The sequence below is a fragment of the Acomys minous genome (genome assembly GCF_964271855.1).
Source record: "Acomys minous genome assembly, chromosome: 2".
In the NCBI taxonomy this organism is placed as follows: Eukaryota; Metazoa; Chordata; class Mammalia; order Rodentia; family Muridae; genus Acomys; species Acomys minous.
This window is the reverse complement of record NC_140484.1, coordinates 37,077,255-37,101,849: the sequence shown is the minus strand read 5'-3', so window position 1 is coordinate 37,101,849 and position 24,595 is coordinate 37,077,255. Positions and strand designations below refer to the sequence as shown.

The following is a 24,595-nucleotide window of genomic DNA, read 5'->3' as shown; positions in this document are numbered from 1 at the left end:
ACAAGCAAAGATGACTGAAAAGAAGTTGCCTAATGTGGTAGAAGTGCATGGGATGATGCCACAAAGTGAGGGATGGTGCCACAAAACCTGGAGGTCCAACATCAGCTCCCCTGACAACCCATTGCATGAACAGTCCTGGTTGTTGTTGTTGTTGTTGTTTTTGTTGTTTCTGTTCCAAAGGTTGACCAGTTGAGCTCACTACCCTCTTCATTGAAATAAAATATGCTCAGTCATGATCATGTCTATGGCTACTTTATGCCTCATGATTGCCAAGTAGTTGAGTATTAAGACAGGGACTTACTGTTCCCTAAAATCTTTAAGTATACCCTATCTGGTCCTTTGCTGAAAACGTTTGTTGACCCCTAATCTGTATCTTACTCTTTGTCATTGCTACCAAATGTAAGCATACAAGAACAGCATCTCTGCACATGCTGTGGCGGGCCAATGTGCAATTTACACACGAAAATCTAGTTTCTAACAATAGAAAATCTAATTTTGCCTTTTAAAGAATTGTGTGCCAGCAAAAGCTTTTTAGTATAGTTTTTTCAAACTAATGTTTATTTTGACGTGTAATTAATGTAATGTAATTAATTAATGTAATGTTTCATTAGTGTCAGTTTTGGAGAATAAGGCATTCTGCCCTGGCATGAAAAACAGAAGAAAGGAATAACCATACCTACTGCTGTGCATGTGATCTTCTGTTGTTAGAATTTGTTGTCTTAAAAACTTCATCTAATGCAGCCTAGTAATAGACCCTTCTGGGAGCTGCATATTGCGTGATAGAGCTTTAGGTGTGAAGAGATCCTTATGCAAAGTAGCTCTGAGCTGCAAGTCTCTTCGGAGCTAATTACTTCCTCAATCAAAGGGTCCTCCCTACCCCATGTGAAAGTTCCCCTGTCACCTGGAGTCTCCTGGACCAACTCCCACAAAAGGCCCAGACTTCTGTAGCAATATTTTCATCTCTGTTGTGAATTTCATGGCAGACAACCCATACTCTATTTTCTACTGAATATTTCTCTTTAAAAAAGAAAGGCAAGGGAAACCAAACAAATGAAATGGGACTAGAAAGAATAAAAATAAGTGCATAGAAAGTGCTAGAAAGATTCTATTTGTTTACTGGAACTCATGATTTATGGTAACAAGATGAGAGATCTACTGAAAAGGGGTGTTTGAAGAGGTGATTGATACGTCTTTCTATGTCAGGAAGATTGCAGAAAACCAACTGATTTAGTATCACAGCCAACTCCTGCTGCACTGTCATCTCAGTAGGTCTTCCAAAGCATTTGTCTGCCCACTTAACTCTTCCCCTCTTTTTTTCTGCTTTCACTTCTTTCTCCCTTTCACTGTTCTTTTCTCTCTTTGTGTCTCTCCAGAAATCTCACCTCACACATGAAAAACAAACAAACACACAAACACCCAACTTTCTTTTCCAGACTCTCCCTCCTGTGGAGTCCAGTGTCACTCCTCACGAGTTCCCTTCTAAGTCATGTGCCTCTGGGCACACTGCCCATGCCCCCTTGAGAGCATAAGACAGAACTTGTACAATGACCAGGGGAAACTGAAAAGCAAATGGAATAAAATGAAAACTAGCATAGTTGCTTATCATCTTTCTATTCAAAATTTACTGCTTTTTTTTCTCCTATTTTTTTCTGTGGCCTACTTTTCTTTTTTAACATAGCAACATGGAACTGTATGTTCCTCCCTGAAACCTTACTGTTCTCATCAAATGGGGTAAACCATAATTTATTTAATCTCATATCAGTGGATATGGTTTCCAGTTCTGTGGTCTAAACAACGCTGTAGAGACCACCTCTAATGAGTCAATTAGAATGAATACTTAAGGGTATCTCCAGTGCATTAAAACTGTGGCTAATTCCTGAAGATGGATAAAGAATATTTCTCTCTTTTATAAAAATAAATCTGTGAGGGAATGGAGAGAGGGAGAGAGAGAGAGAGAGACTAAAGAACAGATATGTCAGTGTGTGTGTGTGTGTGTGTGTGTGTGTGTGTGTGTGTGTGTGTGTACAGCTTCAGTTTAGTCCCTATCTTTCCACATTTTTTTTTTTGAGAAAAGATCTTTTTGTTGCCTGCAGCTGGAGATCCCAAACCAATTAGCCAAAGAGTGTTTTAGGATTGTCTATTTCTCTTTCACGTTTTTCACAGGAGTGCTAGATTAGCAGATGAACGCCAAGGTGTCCAGCTATAGATGGCTTCTGGGGACTCAAACTCTGAACCCTACACTTTGCACGCTTCGCCCACTGAGCCATCTCCTCAGCCTTCCTTATTGTGTTCCATGCTAAGGCATGGTGCAGTTTTTCACTTAAGTCTTTTTTTTTTTTAACCATGTTTCATCCATTGAAAAATCACTAGGCAGGTGACTGTCTCTTGTCTCTCAGGAAACTGTGGTTAAGCAGAAGACCAGCAAATGTGGCCATCAGTCCTGTAAAGAGCACAGACAGTAAATATGGCTGGTTCAAGAGCTAATCCAAGTGTGAATAAATCACTTGGCTACCACTGTCATTTTCACAGTACACATGACACATATTAGTCACCCTGTCACAAGATAATAGGAAAATGAAAGTCAAAGGCCCACTACCCCAACTGAGTATTTACTGCTGAAGGGTGCCACCTCTCAGTTGACTGTCACCCTTGGAAAGAGATGTAATGTTCATTCATTCACTTCTTAAGAGTCTCTTTGCTTTACTGAAAGTTGAACTCTCTTCTCCCCTACTGTATTTGCTTACCTGCTTAATATCTATCATCAAGAGCATTCCCTCCCTCGTGGGTGATCTTTGAAAGCACAGTCTCTAGGAGTCCACATGCCAGCAAGTGTCTGAGTGAAGACACTCAGCTGACGCAGCCCACTTTCTCCACTTTCCACCTGCACCCACAGCTTTGGAGCACTCAGCTCCTTGCTTTTCAATACAGAAAAAGGGGACTGCAGGTCTCTTGTGTATTTGGGCTGGGCAAGGCTGTGGGTGAGAAGTGTGCTCAGACAAGTTTTGTTGACATCTAGCTGTGGAAGGTCCTTGGCCAGCCCCAGCTACGTTCTGCTTAGGCTCATGTTTGGGGACCACAGGGTTCCTTTGAAACACTGAGGGTTTTTTATTTTTTATTTTTTAGCAGTTTCTTTTTTAAAGCAATACTACCATTCCATTCTGTGCGATGGGGGGAACAATGCCTCTTGTGTGTTCAAACTACTGGGAACATTAATACACTGTTTCTTTAGAGAGATTTGCTTTCCAAAGCTGAACTTTCAGGACTCGGAGCACCTTATCACACTCTTGCAAGCTTTTTTTTTTTTCTATAAATGGAAAAAGAGAAGGTGGGGGCGGTGTGGGGAGCAGTTAGGACTTGTGCTGGTTAAACCCGATCTCCCCGGGGGATTTGTTTTTCTTCTGGCTTCAGATTAGGTGTTCAAATCAAGCAGTGTGTGAAGACTGTGAGGGGACCTTCCATGGGATTCCTAGCGAGGCTAATCCGGGAGCACCAGCACATTCCAAGGGGGCCAGGCTGACCAAGTTCATTGCTTACTTGAAATGTCTCTTGGGGGAAGAGCCTGGCAAGTGACTTTTTTTTTCCAGTGGGCGGTCATCCGAGCATTATTAACGGGATGGCCAGCCCCAGTCACAGCAAAATGAAAGCAACAGGAGCTGTGCAGGGGGACTGCCTTGCTGCCAGCCAGAGTCAGTGCGCAGGTAAATAACTTCAGCTAACTTTTCTCTTGTTTGACCTGTCCGTGTTGGATGTGGGGACTTGGAGGGAGAATATAGGAACACAGAGAGGGGGGAGAGAGAGAGCAGAAGGGGAAATGAATGTGTATTTGGTATTTTGTTCTAATGAAGACTGTGTAGCGGCCTCTTGAAACTAGAAACTGTGGTGGCCAGCAGGATAAAGAGCGGTGTTCCTTGTAAGTTGTGTCGAGAAGGGTCATATACTTTCTTTTTCATTTTAAGATTACCTGTCTGGGTTACTGAGCTGCTGCTAAGTTTGTACTACAACTGCTCCCTTCTGGAGAAAGCCTGGAGTCTGCAGTGGGTAGGGAGGTAGAGAAGACAGAGCAGAGTTGTTGGAACTTTATTGTCAGTAGCAGAGCCTACTGGATGAAAGGGAGTAAAACCTGTTGAAATGAAATGACTTAATGCGTCTTTTGTATAAGACAATATTTAGGGGTTTGTTTTGCCTTCTTTCATCTTGATGTTTTACTGATTAACTTTCAGAAATAGCTCCTGCTTTTACTCCTTTTCATAACCATTATACTTTGTTCAAAATGCAGATGTTCTTGTTTCTATTTTGAAAAAGACGTCCTTTAATTATTAGCCTTTGAAAATGTTTCCCTATTACACACCATACATGGCTGACAGTGCAAAAAGACAAGGAAGATTAATAGCCCCTGACAAAGTTAGCGTGGCTACTTGACCATTCTTTCTCCAGAAAAGTACATACAGAAGTGATTTGTTGAGGGCCAATAGCACTTACCTTCCCTAGGAGGATAGGAGCCTTCTGTGGCATAATTGCAAAGCAAAGCTGGTAGGGCCAACTCTCCAGTAAAGTTTTGCATTAGAAGAGAATTAAGAGGCCAGCAGGAAATGCGTGTCAGATTTATGTCATGCTTTCTAACAATGAGGAGAATCCTCAGTGCTAACTTAGTTGGGTGTTGGAGCAAAGTTCAAAGCTTCATGTGGAGTTTTTCAAAAGAATAAAAGAAAGAACAAAAGAAAAAAGGAATGTATTTAGGCAACAAGTTAAATCATGATTATACATGAAAATATGCCCTTACCAAAAAAAAACTTTTTAAATAGAATATCTGTTCACACTAACAACCTAAATAGGTGTCCAATAAAGCCAATCCCACAATAAAGCAAAGTGAATTCTGCATAATTTGGAGCATTCCTAAGTCATCGTTATGCACACATTCTTCCTATGATGAATTATACTTGACTCATAAATAAAAAGAGTCAAGGTTTATTATGAATGATGGAAAGATCTTTTTACCTCACCTCTCTTTTCCTCCCAATTGTGCCTTGGCAAGGGAATTGATTAATCTGCTAATAACAGAAGTAGATTCTCATCCATTCACTCACAAAGAGGCTGCATTTATTCTTTGAGAATGTAATTAAGTTGCACACCAGTCAAATTGTGTGCCACTGAAGACTAACAGACAGACCAACCATAAGTAATAATTTTTCTACATACTGTCTTACTGAAGCTTTCAGGACCTCCCAAATTGAAACTAATAATAACTGCATCCTTGAAGAGTCTGATTCATCTGGCATGGACCCCATATTCAGAAGCTTAAAGTCCTGTTGTGATTCCATTTCTTTGCCACAGCAGAAATTATAACACACACCCCCTTTTAATTTCTCCATCATACATTGTGGTCTTCCTAAAGTAGCATCCCATCCATTACCCCAAGGGGAGAGGAAGAACAGTTCACACACACCCAGGCCCCACCCCCATGTGTGAGAGAGAGAGCTGGACTGGGGACAAAGAGGTGGAAGGAACAAGTCTGAACCGGTTTCCTGCATGACACTAGGAGTCCAGTGTGATCCAAACACAGAAATTGTCCCAGGCATCTCAGATGGCACTGCACACATAAAGGACATTCAGAACCAGTACTGTCTCCTCTGGCAAAGGAATGTGTCTAATGAGTAAGAGGAAAGATCCTGGAGAAAGGCTATTCAAAATCAAACTGTGGCTTTGGAACTCATTTGATGTATCTCTCTGGCTCCATTTCTGCACCGATAAAGTGGATGTAGTAACGGTCCTGCACATAATGGTCCTTTAACACATGTTAGCCACTGTGAGTCCTTGCTGAACTCCTACTATGAGCTACATGTGTCTGATTGTCACAAAACTTCCCATAGTAACTTAGAATCTAACTGCTATACATGAGGCAAGTAACTTTTCTTCCTATCTCATTAGTGGCCAGTCCAGTGCTCTATAATCCAAACATAGGGGTGGCCATTGCTACAAATAGTTGTAGGACCCTCATATAATCTCAAACGAATTTACAGTGTCAGAATCAGGCTATAAGCCTGACATGATGGTGCATGTCTTACTCTCAGTGCTTAGAGGGTTCAGGAGAATGGTTGCTGCCAGTTCAACACCAGCTAAGATTCAGACTGATTCCCAGGCTAGCCAGGTCTACAGAGGGAGAAACTGTCTCAATAAACAAACAAGCCAAGACCAGTCTCTCTTCATGAAGTCATTCATGATACTCCCCAAATAACGACAGCCCAATGTATCCAGCATTATTGCTGTACCCAGTATCCAGATGGGGAAACACCGAGGATAAAAGAACTCCTAGCTGCCCTGTCTACCAGAGTCCTCCTCATGCACCTCTGTCAGCTGTGGACTCTGTACCCCACACATGCTGCTCTCCCAGCTCACTCTCCTGGAAGACGAGCCAGCACCCACTGACGCAGGCAGATGCTCCCTCTGCCCCTTCCCCCTCAAAGATTCTTTTGAAGGCTAAGCCAGGATGGGATACAAAAGTACATTCTTTCTTTGCTGCTCCCCAAGGTGTAGGGAAAGTGGGTCTCAAATGTCTAATCAGGAGTGTCCTACCTCTTTCTGCCCAGAGATAACATCAACAAAAGTATTCAGTGTTTCAGCACCATGGGCTATGAATAGTTTAATTTACAGGCTTCCTACAAAGATAAAGACTGGTTATCTTTGCTGCTGAACTCATTTCTGTTGCAAAGATGGAGCCAGTGGCTTTTCCTACTGGTTTAAGAAGGAGGCCCTGTAAGAGTCAGTTTTTTTTTTTCATGTCTAGCTGAAAAAATATATATAAATGCCTTCTGTGTGCATGAGTGTGCCGAGGTTCACCTGGACCTGGAGACCTTTGAGGCAGTGTGGGCTGCTCCTTTAAATAAGGACAATGTAAGGAAAACAAAAATGAAGTAGCCTGATTGTGATCATTACTGAAACAGAATACAGTGCCTTGATGGCACTCAACCATCCTCCATGTGGCCGTGTGTAGAATATGCATTATCTTAAGTATGAAAGAACTATTGCTATGGATGTCACATGCATAAACAGACCTTCATTGTGTGAGATCAAAGGAGTAAGTGTACACCAGACCTCATGAGGCTTGAATAGCACCATGTATCCAGGGAGCCGGGGCCAATCACATCCGGCAAGCAGGAGCTGCTAACAGTCTCCACCAGTGACTGACATGGGTCAAGTGAACAGCCTTAGGCCAGCATATTTTAGCAATATAGATTTAGGGTGACAGTGAGATAGTGCCATATGAAACAGCTAAGACCTGCTCCAACAATTTCCGTCTTAAGTACTTAGGAAACGACTCATCTGAGAAGCTTAGTGGGTTTAGTGGAGACCTCTCTACTGTTTCTAATGCTTTTGATGGAAGGGGTCCGGGAGTCCCCGGGCTTTTGGTATTATGACATGATGTTTTCATCTACAAATGTGTGGGTCTTCATTCACAGCTATAGTGGGATGAATTGGTCTACAGCCCATAGCTTGTACATTCAGGATAGACACTGCTTGGTGGTCGCGGAGAGGGTGGGTGGGAAGGGGTGGAGAGATGCTTCAGTTTGACGAAACATCTTTTGTCTACCTAGGACCAAATCTTGATGGCAGGTTTTCTGGGTAAATGGCCTCAAGAGCACCTTTTCCAAGAAGCCGTATTTTTTGTATATATGTAGGTGCGAGGGGGGAATGTACCCATTTCCTTTCCAAGAATTGCGTGGGAGTGTTAGGGCTGTGCTTACGTTGACACCCGCCTTGTCTCCCTATTTCCTTTGCTCCCTCTCTGTTCCGTATTACAAACTTGGGTGTTAGCAGTCTTAGTGGTACGGCAGGTATTTGAGGCTAGGCACTCCCTCTGCCATCTTCCTTTCTTTCTGTAAGGAACATCTAATGGGAGCCTTGACCGTGAAAACCCGACACTGAATTGGATGTATTTGTTCTGACTTTTGAATCTTGCTTTTATGTAAATGCCATGTTCTGTTCCTTCGACTTCATTTTCTCTATGAATAGCTTTGTGTTTCTGTCCATTAAAGGCCATAATGAACATGTCTATAGTCCTCTTATTAAAACTTCTCCCAGCCTATTTTCTTAACTTCTTAATATTATGATGTTAACCCAATCAGCAGGCTGGCTGGTTAGATGACATGCAGTGTGAAATCCATTGATGATATACTAGTGTACTGTGTGATTACCTGATGTTGCTGCCTAGCCAAAAAGATTTAAATTGTATGTTCATCTTTCCTCTTTCTCTCTCTTTCCGTTTTAGGCTCAGAAATCCTGGATTGAAAGAGCATTTTATAAAAGAGAATGTGTGCACATCATACCCAGCACCAAAGACCCCCATAGGTAATCCTTTTGTCTTTAATGTATTAAGAGTGTGAAGTAATAATTATGGGGATAGAGTACCATAGTAATTACTACCCACTTCAAGGGAACCACTGTCAAATTAAATATATTATTGAAGCAAATACACATTATACCACTTAATATGCCACAGCTGTCATTAATTCATCAGCTAAGTGTCTGTACACAGAGGGACAGATCCACCATCACAGAAAGAGCTGATTGCTCTATATAACAGTATACTATATTTTTGTTACTAATATTTAATTTCCCACATAAATATTTTGTCAGACTATTTCATTTGTACCAACATGTCCTGCTATAGTTTTTTTTTAAACAGTTTTGAATGAAAAGGCTCCCAGCAGGTTAATTATGGTTTTAGACCTTAAGATTCCTCGGCATATTTTTGGTACTGCAGTTACCTTCATGAAAATCAGCTAGAATAGTACACTGTCATCTGGATATGCCATTTTGAATGGGCAATTTTAAAAGATAGCTTCAAATACAGATTTTACAGCCATAGACTAGATACATAACCTTGGATACATTGCCTAACCTGCAAATTTTTGTCATTGGTGAATCCTAAATTATTAGTGTTAAGAGCATGGTGGGTGTGTATGTAAGTACTATTCCTACTTGTAATAGTGGTCATTATAACACATATGGATATTTTGATGACAGAGGGAATAAAATTTAAGTTTCCATCTTTTTCATTACTTCTCCAAAGAGGGAGGGGGGACCTATAGATTTTTATTATCAGAATTGAATATTTGATGGCAAATATCAGTCGGAGACATGTTGGGTGTGAATGAGATTCCTCATTTAAATGCCCATGTTAAAATTCTTCCCTCTGACCTCTTCAGCATCCTCCATGAAAGATTTGATAGATGGGAGCTGTTAAAAGTAGAAACATCTAGAGAATTTTGTACATAATTGCCCTGTCCCAAACAATAGGCCAAGTAGTGAAAGGTACCAGTGGAAAAGGACAGGAGTTGTTGAAATAGATAAATTGGGTGATGGGGAAGAGCAGTAAATGGGGTGCCATGGGGATAAGGCTGAATTCTGGGGTTTCACTTGCCACTTACCTAGAATGGGTCGGCATGGTCTGTGGGTTCCTATAATGGGCTGCCTGAGTGTGTACTCTAATTGTGGCTGACGCAAGGGCTTAACTTTAACCTCTCATGTTCTAGGTGTTGCTGTGGGCGCCTAATAGGCCAGCATGTCGGACTCACTCCCAGTATTTCTGTGCTCCAGAATGAGAAAAACGAGAGCCGCCTCTCCCGAAATGACATCCAGTCTGAGAAGTGGTCTATCAGCAAACACACACAGCTCAGCCCAACAGATGCTTTTGGGACCATTGAGTTCCAAGGAGGCGGCCATTCCAACAAAGCCATGGTAATAAAAGAGCCAGTCACTCATTCCCACACACAGTTTCACACCCTGTAAGAAAACAGCTAAGATCCTGGGCTATAGGTTCCAGGCTAGCCTGGCCCCTCTCACTTTAAAGTAAGGGAAAAGAAAACCTTCCCAGGACATTTTAAACCATTAGCACGAGATCAGATGATAAGTTGATTTTTATTCTGGTTAATATGTATCATTGTATATGATCACGTGGTTCAATGTTGTTTCCATATGTGCATACATAGACATTAACCAAATCCATCACTTTATTTACCTCTCCCAGCATCTTTATCATATTCTTGTTTCGACCACTCTTACATTCAGTTCCACTGCTTTCTGGCTTTCACATATGAGGGAGAATGTGGTACTTGTCTTTCTGAATCTGGCTTATTTTCTATACTTATTTACAGTTTTCCATGTTATTTTCTGTGTCTCATCTACTTGGCCTTTTTCTAAATCCTTTACCCCAGCTTTGGAGAGAAAAAGAATGTTTCCTTTAGGTTTCTATTTTGTTTTATTAGCAGCATTTTCCAAGTTGTTTCCTTCCTTGTCTTGACAGAGATTTTGTAATCCATACCAGGTACCTTTTCTCCAAGGAGTTGGCCTAGTAATATTCTCAATAGATAAGGAAAATATCTTTAGTGAGAAATTCAGCAATATATAGATTTTTTTTGTCATGTCTAAACTACAGTTCCCATGGACTACTCTTAAGGTGACTTTTGGAAGAATTGAATATATACCGTGTGTTCTGAAAATTCTGGAAGTTTTCTATTTCAGCAAGCTTGCTTCTGGCTGCTTAAAGAGTTAGGTAACAGGTGTAAGACATCAACACAGTGCTGGACATGTCAGTGGGTGTGAGCTAATTTAGCTGGCATTATTAATATTCTTATTTCCCCTAGGCTCTGAGAGAAATTGAAAAAACATTGGACTCATCCTTTCAAGGATGCTCCTTTGACACATGCCTCTATTTGTTCATAGAGTTTAATTTACATTCTCAGTCAATACTTGAATATAATTCTGAAAGGTCAAACTCTGTATCTTACTTGCTGGCCTTGGAATAGGAATCCACTGGCATTTTATTCATATTCTGGTGGCGTCACTTGCCGGGTGTGTGACTGTCCAATTTAAGCCTAGTGCCTTACTTTCCTTGAGTGTAAAACAGGGTAGTAACATCTACTTCAGAAGACTGTCTCTGGGATTAACAGTCCCTCTGTGTGTTAAAGGCTTTGAATGGTGCCTGATGCTAATGCTACCGAAACCTTTGCACTGACAGAAACTTTGTAATCAATCAAAATTGATATGTGCTCTTGAAGTCACAGGACTAGACAAATTCTCACTGCCTGTCTGTCTTTGCTCAGCCATTTAATTTACAGGAGCCTCAAGTGTTCTACCTAGAAAGCTGGCAAAGTTTCCATCTGTGATGTCTGTGAATATAAGAGATACTAAATCCACAGCTAGTGCTCCATATATGTATGAAAATGACACAGATGGGTCACAGGAACAGCTTCCAGTACTTCCTAAAAGCCCGAAGGTCCAATAGAATATTTCCATAGGGGCATCAGCCGTTGAGTAAACATAATCTCTTCTGTGAAGATGGCATGAGTGACAGTCACCATCAGGAAAGCTACCTGGAGGTATGTGAGCCAATGTTCACACTCTGTCTGGCCCCAGCAGTCACTCATGCCAGCCAATCAGAATGGGTCCCTTTCCTTGGAGTCCTTTCCACCTTACTCCTTGCCCACTTGCGTTGCTAAGCAGCTACCGTGACATTAGAACAAGCACAGCCTGGAGCTCTTTTGTTGTGTAACTTCCTCTATAGGAAGTTCTTTTCATCCCTTGAAAATTTCTCGTGGGTTTAAGAGAACCATAGAAACCTGGAGAGCAAACACAAAATGAGTTTATTAGTATGTACCCTTCAAAGTGATCAGCAAAAGATATCAACCATTCCCTTAATGAATAATAGTCATGATCATAAATGAGCAAACAAGTATTCTGCAATCCCCTCAGCTTTCACTTCCTCCACATATATTCAAGAATTTTTTTTTCAGAGCTGTGTTCAAACCCAGAGCCTCATGCATGGTAGGCAAGTACATACCACAGGGCTACCTTGCAGTCCTCAACTGTAAAGAACTCATGAAAGTGGACCCTAATCACTACCCTCCTGAGCACTGGTGACTGTTGTCCACTACTATGATGCTGGCCCTGAGGCTAGAGTGTCCCCAGGTGGTCTTAGGGCAGTCACTCTAAGGGCGACCCTTTCTTTCTATCCAAGCCTAATTAGCCTAATGAAGACCAGTTTTTTCTTTTCATTACCCCTGGGTATTTAGTGAGTGGAAATCCCCAGCATTCATTCAGGCACAAACGGGCATCTTGTGCACTTTGAAAGCTTGCCCTGGAGTTACTCTGCTTCTCCTGTTCAAACAAAGAAGTGGTGCTGTCAGGCCAGAGGCCTCGTTTTACGAGGCGGAGGAATGGATGCTTGCCAACCTGAGCCTCCATTGCTTCTCAACCTCTTGAGCAAACCAGCATGCAGTTTGGACAGAAGGACTTGGCAACCACTGCCTGCGAAAGAAGCCAGTCTTCATGGGAGTACTGTATGGTTAATTATTCCCCAAAATGACAGTTAGACAGGCCAGTAAGCTTACTGTGCCTCAGGGCCCACACTTCTGAAAAGAGTCCTTGAAGTGATTTTTAGCAAAGTCATCAGAACACTATAGGAGCAAGACTGACTTTTATTTAAAAAACAATATTTTTAAGGTAAGATATAACATTAACATTTTCCTTGAAGGCAGCCTAGGTTATAGCTTTAGCATTTTCCAAATGCCAAGGTAGACTGCACACAGTGAGGCAGGCAGCAAGGGAACAGACTTATTACTAAAATGCCTCCAGTTACTTGAGAGCCATATCTCAGTATCTGTCCTACCACATATGTGGGGACAGCAGTATAGCCCAGACCTTTGAGCCTCAAAGACATTCAAGGGATCATTATCAGTGGTTCTTGACTTGGGGGCACAAAATAACAGGGAAGGTCAATACAAATGGCTGAATCTAAGATCCACATCTGGTGTCTCATCCATTGGATATATAAGTACCATAGTTACTCCACTCCAGCCTTGAAAAAATTAATCTTCATCCTCTCCACCTATGTTATAGATGAGTGAATTGAAGCTCTAAGGAAGTAAAATATTTTCCCAGCGGAAGTTCTTGAACCCAGCCTCCTAAGGATCCCCTTTCTGCTCTCTATTCTCTTTGTCATGTGTGCCTAGAGCAGATGGCATCGCTGTTTTATTTGGAAGTTATTTGGAGGTGATCGAAAGGAAGCTAATTACAACTGTGCTTCTACCTTTTTAGAAGGGTTTTATAATTTTGGTAGCAGAATATTTAAATCACTAATATTTAATGAGGTTAATTAAGCTTTAAAGCTTCGGGCGGGGAGTAGTCTTTGTAAAATTACACCCTACATTATTAGAATCATCTGCCAAGTTCTTCCAAGGGCTTGGTGGTATTCATAACTCAGTGTCCAAGCTTAACCAGCCCCAGGAAAAGCAGCACTTTGCAGAGAGAAACTAGGACACGGGAAGGAGCCAATCCAAGCTGACAGTGAGGGAAGGAGCCTGATTTCCTTCCCATTCCCAAAATGCACCCTACCAGATGACAAGCCCGAAACCACTCTGGACTCTCTGAGGATCAGATCTCATAATTTACAAACTGCCTTAAGGCCACAGCAAGATGGCCTTGTCATCAGACATGGTGAGGTTCTTGGAGATTCTGGTCTATTGAGGGCTCCCTCATGACTTACAAAGTGAGCAGAATACAAACTCTCTTGTTTACAAATCATCTCTTCTAATTAATGCAGTGCTGGCTTGTTGGCCAGGTAAGACTAAACCTAATTAAGGACATGAAGTTAAACCTTTCATGCCAGCCCATAATTCTCTTCCACCTCTTCTCTCCTATTTACTCTGCCTATTAGATCATGTAGAGTCCCTTAGTACAGTTTTCATACAATTTAGAAAATTACCATAGCCCTTGTTTCATGCTGAACATGGTCTAACTATTAAGACCATAAAGGCGAAAGCATTGCTGGCAGAGCTTTGGGAGAGGGGACCACACAGTAGGGAGGCTCCCCTGTTAGCTTAGCCTTTGTACCCATGTACTCTGAGGGAGCTTCCAGGACTGAATTTGAGGCTTAAAAGTTGTGTCTCTTTTCATTCTGCAAATTTGATCTGGATATCTTTGGCTGACACACACCAAGTAGGACATGACTAAATGACCCCCTTTTCACACACACAAACAACCGATCACTGCACTGTGGCTAGCACAAAGCTTCCCACCACCTGATGAAACTGGTGATTTCCAGTTTGCCCCCACTGATTTCCAGTTTGCACCTTGTGGTCCAAAAGGCTGCTGAGCTGGCAAATAGGATCAGATGCTCTGTCTGAAATTAAGAATTAAGGTAGAATATGTGGTTGGTATTTCCTATTATAATCATATGTCTGGAAAGCAGGAGAGGCTGAAATGTCTTCCAGAAAACCGTCCCAGACCCTTGCTTCTAGAAAACACTATGCTAAAGAACTCTGAAAGAAATTCCATAGACTATCGCCCATATCCCTGTATGTGCTTAGTGACATATTATTTCTAGCAAGATTCCCATTCTCAACATTAATTCAATAAGCATCTGATAGCTAACACTGGGAAACTACAAAAATAGTAACACCTTGATTTCCCACGTTTTCAGAGCCACCAAACTAAAAATTTGAATGAATTTGTTTGAATGCATCGAATGCTACTCCAAATATTTTCTTTCTGGTGAGATTTTTATGTCAACTGAATCACCATAAACATTCAACTCTGGATGCAAAGCAAAGGCTTTGTGGGCTTGGAAAGCTGCTATCAGCAGAATTATCTCTGATGTGGCATATTGTGCCTGCCTGCAGCTTTAATTACAAGTACCCCTTTATATGTGGCTACAAAAATTAGGAAGTAAATTGATGGCTGCCACATTTCTTAACAGAGCGGAGAATGGGATACGTTTTCCACTGTGAGCTTGAAGGAAAGGCATTGCCAAGACTGTTAAAGCAGATTTCGCAATGGCAGACCCATGCATCAGAACAAACACTGCTTAAGAAGTACCAAGTGGTTCTTTGTAAGAATTAACGATGGCTTTGCAGTGAAAGGGGAGGCTCTGTCATCGAACATTTCCAGGAGGGTAGCCAGATTTATTGCGCTGCAGCCCATTTTCGTTTTCATTAAAGGAGCTGGGAGAAGCTACAGGCATAAAGTTCTAAGGCTAAGGAGGTGACTAATGAATTAGCAGAACAAAACGCTCTGCAAAGCTCATGTCAAGAATGCCAATAGACGGTTAAGGAGTTTGTCTGTTTCTTTCTTTGGGGAAACAGCTTCCATCTGCTCTAGGTAGTGATGGCTATATCCTCACCCTGCAGCTTTTGCCCCGGTAGGTGGGATGGAAGAGAAGAAGAGAAGCTGATAATACCCTATGCCTGGTGACACCCGAACAGTTCCATAGCATTTATAAGAGAACATAAGCATTTGCAACAGTGATGCAGCTATAGCCACTTCAGTAGGAAAATCACCTGCCCAGAAAAGGAACCCCTAAGACCAGGCACAGCTGAACCCCCAGAGATTATGTTACAAGAGTCCTCTCCATTCAAATGAAGGAGACACTCTTATTTCCTATCCAAGTCTCACAAAACGTAATTTCTAGTTTGTTGTCTGGAAATTAAAGTGTGTGTGTGTGTGTGTGTGTGTGTGTGTGTGTGTGTGTGTGTGTGTGTGTAAATAATGCTGGATGCGTTGACCTCCACTGTCTTAAGAACATATAAAATCATATGATTTTTAACTAAATCTAGCTTCTATCTCACACAGAACATTCCAAAAGCCACCCACGTGCTGTGAACAAGCCTCCTCATGCAAGACAGGAGAGCTAACAGCATGAAGAGAAAGGGATAGGTAATCATAGAGAGGAATGTCTTACTTGATCTCAGCTTCTCTCTTGACCAACCAGGGACCTAAAGGCCTACAGTAACGGTGGGCAAGGGAGACCCAAGTGAAAAATAAAGACAATTTTGTAAAGCATGTGACTTGGATCAGTTATACACAAGCATGCTATGTCTACATTAAATATGAGTAATATTTGCCCACTTTGCACTACTGGATCTTCTTGACAATTACACTTTCCATGGTTTAGTCCCTGTAGTATCCTGCTCAGTGGTCAGGATTGGTCTCATTTAACAGGAAAGGTACTCACACTGTTCAATTGACCAATACTGTTGACATCTGATAATGGAGTGAGTTGGAAACTTCTAACTAGAGCACCAAGCCAAAGCAATGCCTAGGTGACCATGTTTAAAATGCATGCTAGGGAGATGTCTTGTTATTTGCAATATGAACCCTTAGCAATTAATAGACACATAATAGATATTAACACTTCTTATCATAGACTGATGGGATGACTCAGTGAGTAAAGGCGCTTGAGGTCAAGCCTGAGGACCTGAGTTCAATTCCTGGGGCTTACATGGTAAAAGGAAAGATATGGCTATCACAAGCTGCCCTCTTACCTCCACACATACACCCACTGCATGTGCCTGCCCCCCCTAAATAAAAAATAATAATAATTACTTATCATGACAACCCAAATAGCTCCTAATTTCAAATCATATTAATGACTTAATAAGGGTTGATTAATTTCTCTGGGCAAAATTATCTATGTGTGTTGAGCTGCTGATTCAGCAGGTCTGATTTCTACATATATAGGAATATAGCATTAAAATTTTCTATTTAATTGAAATCTAGAGATAACCTTAAAATTATGTTTAACCCAGGATATTAATAACAGTTTTACTTCCCAAACCATTTAGTCGATTTTCTAAACAAATAACCAAAATGATAAAATGTAGCTTGTTGATTTACTTAAATACTTGCCTTTTATTCTGCAAGAGAAGGGCACAATAAGTTGTAGATGATGGGCAATAGTTAAAAAGCCATCATGATTTTCATCTGACATTCAGGATGGTTAGGTGTGGTCTGTACAGAATCTTGTATTTCTTTGTATAAGAAATAGTCATGGCCTACACGCGTACTGTTAGTGGAGACGCCTTGAGCAGCTCATCCATTGTACTTTCTCGTTTATCGTGGCCTATTTCTTCCCCATCATCTCTTTGCTTTCATATAAATTTAAGTGTACTTTACTTCTCATTGGCTCCGAGCTGAATAACAGACGCATTGCTTTAGTCCTTCCTTGTGCTGCTGTAGCATGGTATCTGAGGATGAGAAATTTATAAATCACAGACTCTCATACTTTACAGGTCTAGAGAACAGAAAATCCAGGGCCTAGGGCCTTGCTGCCAGTGAGGCCCATACTTCAGTGTCATCCCACTGCAGTACGTGTAAGGGAAAGAAGATGTGTTTGTGTGTACACCCCTACCTCCCCTCCCCCCTGCACACACACCAGGTGTGCAGAGCAAACTCATTCGTTCATCAGGCCCTCACTCCCGCAACAAGAGCATGAATCTGTTCAGGAAGACACTGTCTTCCTGACCTAAATATCTCTTAAAGGCCCCGTCTCTCCAAACTGCTGCATTGAAGATGCCATTGTCAATGTGAATATGTAACAACAAAGTCAAACCATACACACACTGTTTAGGTCTTTTTTTGTTTTTGTATTTTTCATTAATTTATTTATTTAATCACATTGCAGCCTGATCATAACCCTGTTCTCCTCTCTTCCTAGTCCCACCCTTACATCACCACCCCACCCAACCCCGCTCCCATTCCCCCTGCCCTTCTCTACAAGGAGAGGACATCCCCATGGGTACCACCTTGCCCTTGCACATCAAGTTGCAGCAGGACTAAGTACATCCTCTTCCACTGAGGCTACACAAGGCCACCTTTTTCCTTTTTAAATCTGGGCAGGAGTTACATCTATGTGGACCTCAGGAAGCTGTTGTTATAAATGAAAACATCCAAGCCCCACCCCGGGCCTATTGAATCATAACCTGCATTTTCCACTAGCTTGCCTATCATATGACTTTTACATTTTAAAGGTTAAGAGGCCCAACCCATCTATAGCCTTCAGAGTTCATTGCAGCCTTAACAATATGGCTGTAATAATGGTGTAAATGACCGTTGGATAACAGTGATATCCCTACGAGTCCTTGCCTGGAGCTAGAAACAGAAGAATTGAAGCAGAGGATCTCCAGAGGCCCATGATTGAACAATTATCTCTCATTATACCATGGCTACTTTGCAGCCAACGCTGAAAAGGTTTCCCAAAAAACACGGGCAGCTCAACTAGGCCCTGAGCTCAAAGGCCCATTGCTCAGGAGATAAAATGGCACATAAAAGAAACATCCCGAAAGAAATATCACACTGGGCTTCATCAAGAGTCGCACTGCATCAGCACGGGCTTGCAGCCTCAGGCAGGCACTGGGACTGAAGCAAGCTTTTTTACGATGAGCATAGTTTCCGTGAGTGACAGGGAGGAGTGGATTACCTAGGAGGGGATTCAGCACTAGGCAGATGCACAGTAAAGGGGAAAGGATGTCACTAGAGAAGGTAAGATCAAATTAAGGGGAAACTTACTAGCCCGGATAGGGAGTTTACAGAAGGTGTAATGATTTAAATTAAGATGTAGTATGAGCAAAGTGCTCTGCAGAAAGAAGTCAGCCCATTGACCTGCTGCCGTCTGTCTCATAGAGATCTGAGAGCCAGAGAAGTCAGGAGGCTGTGCCAGAGCCCAGACGACACTGCTAACACTGCAGTGGAAGGAGCAAAGACCAGGTCTGGGTGAAAACACCATGTTGAGAAATGCCTCGTTAGGACTTGGAGACTAGTTGGTTTATGTAAAGGAAAAGGAGTAAGAGGAAGTTCTATCTTTGATGTCAAGAGAAGGCTGTAGAGTCAAAGCTACAGTACAGAGCTGTTCATGACCCCCGTACTAGCAGTGCAAGTGTGGGGACGTGATGGGTGCTTTCTGCAAGTGTTGAAGGAGAATCTGAGCTGGAATACAAGAAGCCCTTAGCACATGTGCACGTGGAGTGCGGAAGTCAGGCTCCACAGAGGGACCTTTCAGCCAACAGAAAGCCATCTGTGTGATGCTGGATTTATCCACGCACAGTGGAGCTCAAAGATTCCTAAGGCTTAGTGGCATGAGTGATGAAGGACGAATGTCAAAAAGCAGCAGATTGCTTGTGTGTGTGGTTATGTTACCCTACCAGGCCTATTTTTTTAAAAAGCAAAAACATAGTAATATGCTACAGATAATACTTGATAACTGGCTATTTTACCAGTCTTTGTGTTTTCTGTGCTATGCTTTTGTGATTATTTTAGTATACTGTTTAAGAATTGACTGTAAAATAGTATGTGAGTCAGTCAACATACATGTGGGCCTTGGTACTAACCTTGGGGAGGGGAAGAATTGAACTGTAGGGGTTGGGAATTTCTTTCAACTGGTAAAGTGCTTGCTACACAAATATGAAAACGCGAGTTCAATAGCACCCACATAAAGAGGCTGGAATAGCATACACCAGGAATCCCAGCACTGGAAAAGTAGAGACAAGGAGGTTCCTTGGGCTTACTGGCCAGCCAGTATAGCCAAACCAGTGAGCTCCGAGAGAGTTCTTGAGAGAGATCTTGACAAATGGACTGGCAAAATGATTTGATAGATAAAAGCACTTGCCGGCAAGTCTGATGCTGAATTAAACACCTGGGATCCATATGGTGGGAAGAGAGAATCTACTCCCCAAACTGTCCTCTAATTTCCACACCTGTACTATGACACACATGTGCACACACACATACATACATGCACACATGCATGCAGCACACATGTGCACAAAATAATTTAATTAGTGAATGTATAAAATAAATAAAAAGATAGGAAGACACTCAAAATTGACTTCTGATCCACACTTGTGTTCCCTCATGCATACACAAATGAATACGTACACACATATACCACATACAGAGAGACAGCGAGAGAGAGAGAGACAGAGACAGAGACAGAGACAGAGACACACAGACAGAGACACACAGACAGAATAGAGTTGAATGTAATTCACACCCAAAGTTAGTGAATAATTTGTGGGATTTTGCATTTTGAGACAGGATTTCATAAAGCCTAGCTAGCCTCATATTCACTATGTATCTAAGGCTAGCCTTTGAGCTCCTGATGTTCCTGCCTCCACCTTACAAGTACTGATGACAGTGATGTGCCACAAACCTTGTTAATCAATTCTTTTCTCCCATAAGCAACCATTTTTTATAATCTTAACTGATTTTTCCCTTAATGTTTTCTGTGTGTATATATGTGTGAATATGTGCACATGTGTGTGGGCCATAGTTGGCATACAGAGAACCTGTGGGAGTTGATATTCTCCTTCTACCATGTGGTCCCAGGAACTGAACTCAGGTCCACAGGCTTGGTATCAAGGAAGTGCCTCTCTTCCCTGAGCCATCTCAAGGACCCAGCAAAGAGTTTTGTTCTTGTTATTTTCTTTCTGTCTTTTTTTCTGAGATAGCATCTCACATGCTTCAGGATGTCCCAAATTTCTAATCCATCTGCCTCCACCCCTCAAAGGTTGGGATTACAGGCATACAGCACCACATCGTGTTTATGTGGTATTTAAGTATCAAACCAAGAGCATTAGGGAAACATTCTACCAACTGAGATCTAACCCCCATGTAATATGCACTTAAGAATGACTTAATTTTGATTACTAATGTATTGCCTGATGCATTATTCTACACCTTTACGCTATAAATTAGGCATGGCTATTGTTTTATATTGTGCAACCAACGTGTATTTGTATATTTACCATGTAGCTACTAATTAGTAACATTCCACCTTGTGTGTGAGATCATCGTTCTAAATCATGTAAGCTTCAATTTTACTTCAGTGAAAACGGACAGAGGGCAACTCAGTGTTAACATTCATAAAATTACTATTATTTTTTCCTACTTTTGAAAAGAAAACATGTCACTTTCCTGAAAATGTGGTGCTCTGGACCCACAGGTCATTCATTTCCTTTAGGTTTATCTTCCTTTGCTGATGGTGAGGAGTGGGTTTCCAGCCTAGAGTCTACATGGGGTGCTGCTTTCTGACACCTGGCCAGTTTGGGGGTACTTTTTTATACCCAGGCATCTTGGGGTGCTTTCAGTGATAACAAGACTGAGGTTGCCTATTCTCTATCCTTCCTAGGATCCACTGAGCTCCTGGACCTGAGAGCTAGTGTCCTTCAGTACTTCTGGGAAATGTTCTGTCAATGCCTCATCAGGCAGTGCCTCTTTCATGATCCGCTAGAATTTCTAACTTGCTCTCCCAACCATCTTTAGTGGTTGCTGTTTCTGTATATTTTCCAAACCTTCATTGTTGTAGGCTGAATATGGCTAATTTTTAAGAACCATTGTCAATATTTCCTTTTGCATGCAAATTTTCATTTACAGCATTACATTTTAATTTCCAAAAGTTCTGTTCTAGGCTTTCAATTGTCCACGGTCATTTCTTGCAGCTTCTTCTTCTTCCTTGTTTTGGTATCCATATATAAGATGCTAAATGTGTCTGCTTTGTATTCTGGGACCATCTCACTGTCTTAGAGGGTCTAGCTTAGCCATCTGTTCCCATGACAATTATTTCCAACCTGAATTTATTATACATTCCTTCACAGAGGGTCTGTGTTTGCTTCTTATCTGGAGCCATTACTCAAACAAAATTATTGGCATTAGCTTTCCAGATCTCAAACCACAGCAAGAGTACCAAAGGCAAATTTGTGTAGGCACTGCTTGCGTCTAGAAATAACCAACTGAAAGTCTTTTTTCAGACTACCCAGAGCCTACCTCAGCCTTCCATGGTTGCAGTGAGCAAGTTTCCCTGCAGCCTCCTCTTATATAGTTCCTTAGGATTTTCCCCTAACATTTCATAGTTGAGCATTTGGTGTATACCAATTTTTTTGGGACCCCCCCCCAAAGGACTCCCTCATACTGCAGAAAATAATCAGGTCAGATATTCAAGGGCTGCAGGGCTTGGAAGAGCCTCTCAGATCCTGCCCTGATCTGTGCTCCCAAGCAGGCTTTCTTTAGAAATTGAATATCCCTGCATGTTATACCAGGTTAATAGTATATGTCAAAGAATTTTCTATTATTGCCTAGTATAGGTAGTTGAACTAAAAGCTTCGTGTCTGTCTGTCTGTGTGTGTCTGTCTGTCTCTGTGTATATATACATACATAGCATTGTATTTATAGCATTTGTTGTATATACTTTTTTATATAAAGAACTTCCTGCTGAGTCTACCTTGATTCCTGCTATATATTTTCATTTTAAACTGCAGAATAGCTGGCGTGTCTTCTGTCACTTGTGTTTTAAAGATAAAACATTTGAGCCAGGTGTGGTGCTGCACCTCTCTAATCTCAGCACTGAGAAGGCAGAGCCAGGAGGATCACTGTGAGTCCATAGTCAGCCTGCTCTGAACAACATGTTATAGGCCAGCTATAGCTACCCAGTGTCTCATAAAATTAAATAAATATAGAGATGATTGATTGATTGATGATAGAAAGATAGAGATGATAAATGCATAAATAGATGATAGATACACAAATAGATAAGAGATAGATAGATGGATAGATAGATAGATAGATAGATAGATGGATAGATAGATAGATAGATGATACAGATAACCTGCTATTGCCTGACTTTAAATTTTTCTTTATATTATATAGAACTTTAGAGTCTTCTGGAACCACAAAAGCACAACAGGATCACAAAACCACAAAGGCATAGTTATACCTACATCTAGTTTATTTAAAGGGATCAATCATGTTAAAAATACTAGAAATGTTTTAATCATTTTATAAATGTAAACAATGCTGAAATGTCGACATGATTTGTTTTAGGTGAAGAGCTTGCCAGGGAAGTTGTGTTTAAACTATGTTTTATTTTTAAAAAATCAGATAATTTTCAAATTGTCAGTAACTCAGAATTTTGATAAAACCTTCAGAAATAGAATCCCTCTGTCTCCTGAGGCCTCTTTTGGTAAAGGAAATGATACCTGATTTCACACAAGACACGTTCTTCAAGTAGGGACATACAACTGCCACAGATGACAAACAGCTGCAGGCAGCGCTGCCTGCCTCCCTAATTGCCGGTCTTTATTCTAGTACGTCCGAGTATCTTTCGATACGAAGCCTGACCTCTTGCTACACCTGATGACCAAGGAATGGCAACTGGAACTTCCCAAACTTCTCATCTCTGTGCATGGAGGCCTGCAGAACTTTGAACTCCAGCCCAAACTCAAGCAAGTCTTTGGGAAAGGGCTAATCAAAGCCGCCATGACAACCGGAGCGTGGATCTTCACTGGAGGGGTCAACACAGGTAATTTGAGTGGGAAGGAAAAGGGCAGCTGCAATAATGTTGTGTCTAGAATAATTTTGCCTCGAGCTGAAAACATCTACATCTCTCTACCTCATCTCTACTCACAAGTGTCCACCCTCTTGCTCATCCCGCCTCTTACTGCGTTTCCTCCTTCCTTTGCCTGAGTGATAACTATACAGGTACTTTCCAACTAAGATGAACTACATATAAGGAACAGTTTTACTATTTAATGGACTGCAGAAGTTGTGTAAACGACTAATAGAAATTCACAAGATGTTTTTAGTAGGCCAATTATTGTAAGTAACCACCAACTTTTTAAAGAGTAAGTTTTTTATTTTAAATTGGAATGTCTGCCTTTGTTATTTAAGCAGTTTCAAGCTTGGTACCAAATAACTTTGTCTGTGAGTGTTTGTGTGTGTGTGTGTGTGTGTGTGTGTGTGTGTGTGTGTGTGTGTGTGTATGTATGTGTGTGTGTGTGTGTTTTATGTGAGTGTGTGAGTATGTGAATAGTGTGTATATGTGAGTATGTGTGTGTGAGTGGTGTGTGTATGTGAGTGTGTGGATATGTGAGTGTGTGTATATGTGAGAGTGTGTATGTGTGTGTAAGTGTGGGAATGTATGTGTTAGTAGTGTGTGTGTGTGTGTGTAAAGGTGTGACATTGTATATGCCATCACTACCATGACCACATGCCATGCATGACTACTACACAGCCAAACAACTTCAGGTGTTAGTCCTTGCCTTTCACCTTGCTGTGTTGTTCAGTGCTGTAAACACCAGGCTAGCTGGCTTGTGAGCCTTCAAGGACGCTCCATCCTCTGCCACTCATTTCTACAGGCATGCTACAGATGCTTACACTATTACTGTCCCTGGCTTCTACATGGGCTCTGGTGTTTCAATCTCGGGTCCTTACACTTGTATAGCAGTTGCTTTATCCATTGGGCATCTTTGCAGCCCTAGTTTTTTTTTATTGCCATTTCCCTATAGGGTATGGATTATAAAGTCAGTAAGTTCTTTATTTTTAATGATATGTATGCATGTGTATCTGAGAGTGAGTTTGTGCACATATGTGTAGTGCTCTCAGAAGCTAGAACCACTGAATCCTTCTTGGATATGGCGTTATAGGCAGCTGTGAATTGCCCAACATGAGTACTTAGTACCAAACACAGAGCCTCTGCAAGAGCAGTACATGCTCCTAACCCCTGAGCCTCTCTCCGGATTCATGTGACTATACTGTTAAATGTTTCTTAACACATTCTACATCAAAAGATGATCAAGTCCAAACCTCCATGGACTCCAAATACCTTTACCTGAATGCCATATAAATTTCCATATTATGATACAGGCACGTCATCAAATGAACTCTAATAAGCACTTACAGGTAGGTTCTTATATGCAGGGTGTAATTAGTATGTGATAGAGTAAATGTTGTTATCCTCCATCAGAAATTCCTATTCAAAGTGTACCAATGCCAG

General features: G+C 41.5%; 1 protein-coding gene across 20 annotated transcripts in view; it reads left to right on the top strand.

Annotated features, from left to right (window-relative positions):
- TRPM3 (transient receptor potential cation channel subfamily M member 3) overlaps nucleotides 1-24,595 on the top strand; it is an 809,383-nt gene that overhangs the window by 537,687 nt on the left and 247,101 nt on the right. For 19 of the 20 annotated variants that reach the window (XR_014773156.1, XM_084750067.1, XM_084750062.1 and 16 more), the window contains exons 2-4: nucleotides 8,264-8,343; nucleotides 9,531-9,735; nucleotides 22,909-23,122. Coding sequence is in view for 19 of the 20 variants with exons in the window: in XM_084750067.1 (XP_084606193.1) it covers nucleotides 8,264-8,343; nucleotides 9,531-9,735; nucleotides 22,909-23,122 (499 nt within the window). In the remaining variant the exon portion in view is untranslated. Of the gene's footprint in view, nucleotides 1-3,648; nucleotides 3,699-8,263; nucleotides 8,344-9,530; nucleotides 9,736-22,908; nucleotides 23,123-24,595 lie in introns of those variants that run through there. The other variant, XM_084750060.1, reaches the window with a different exon arrangement.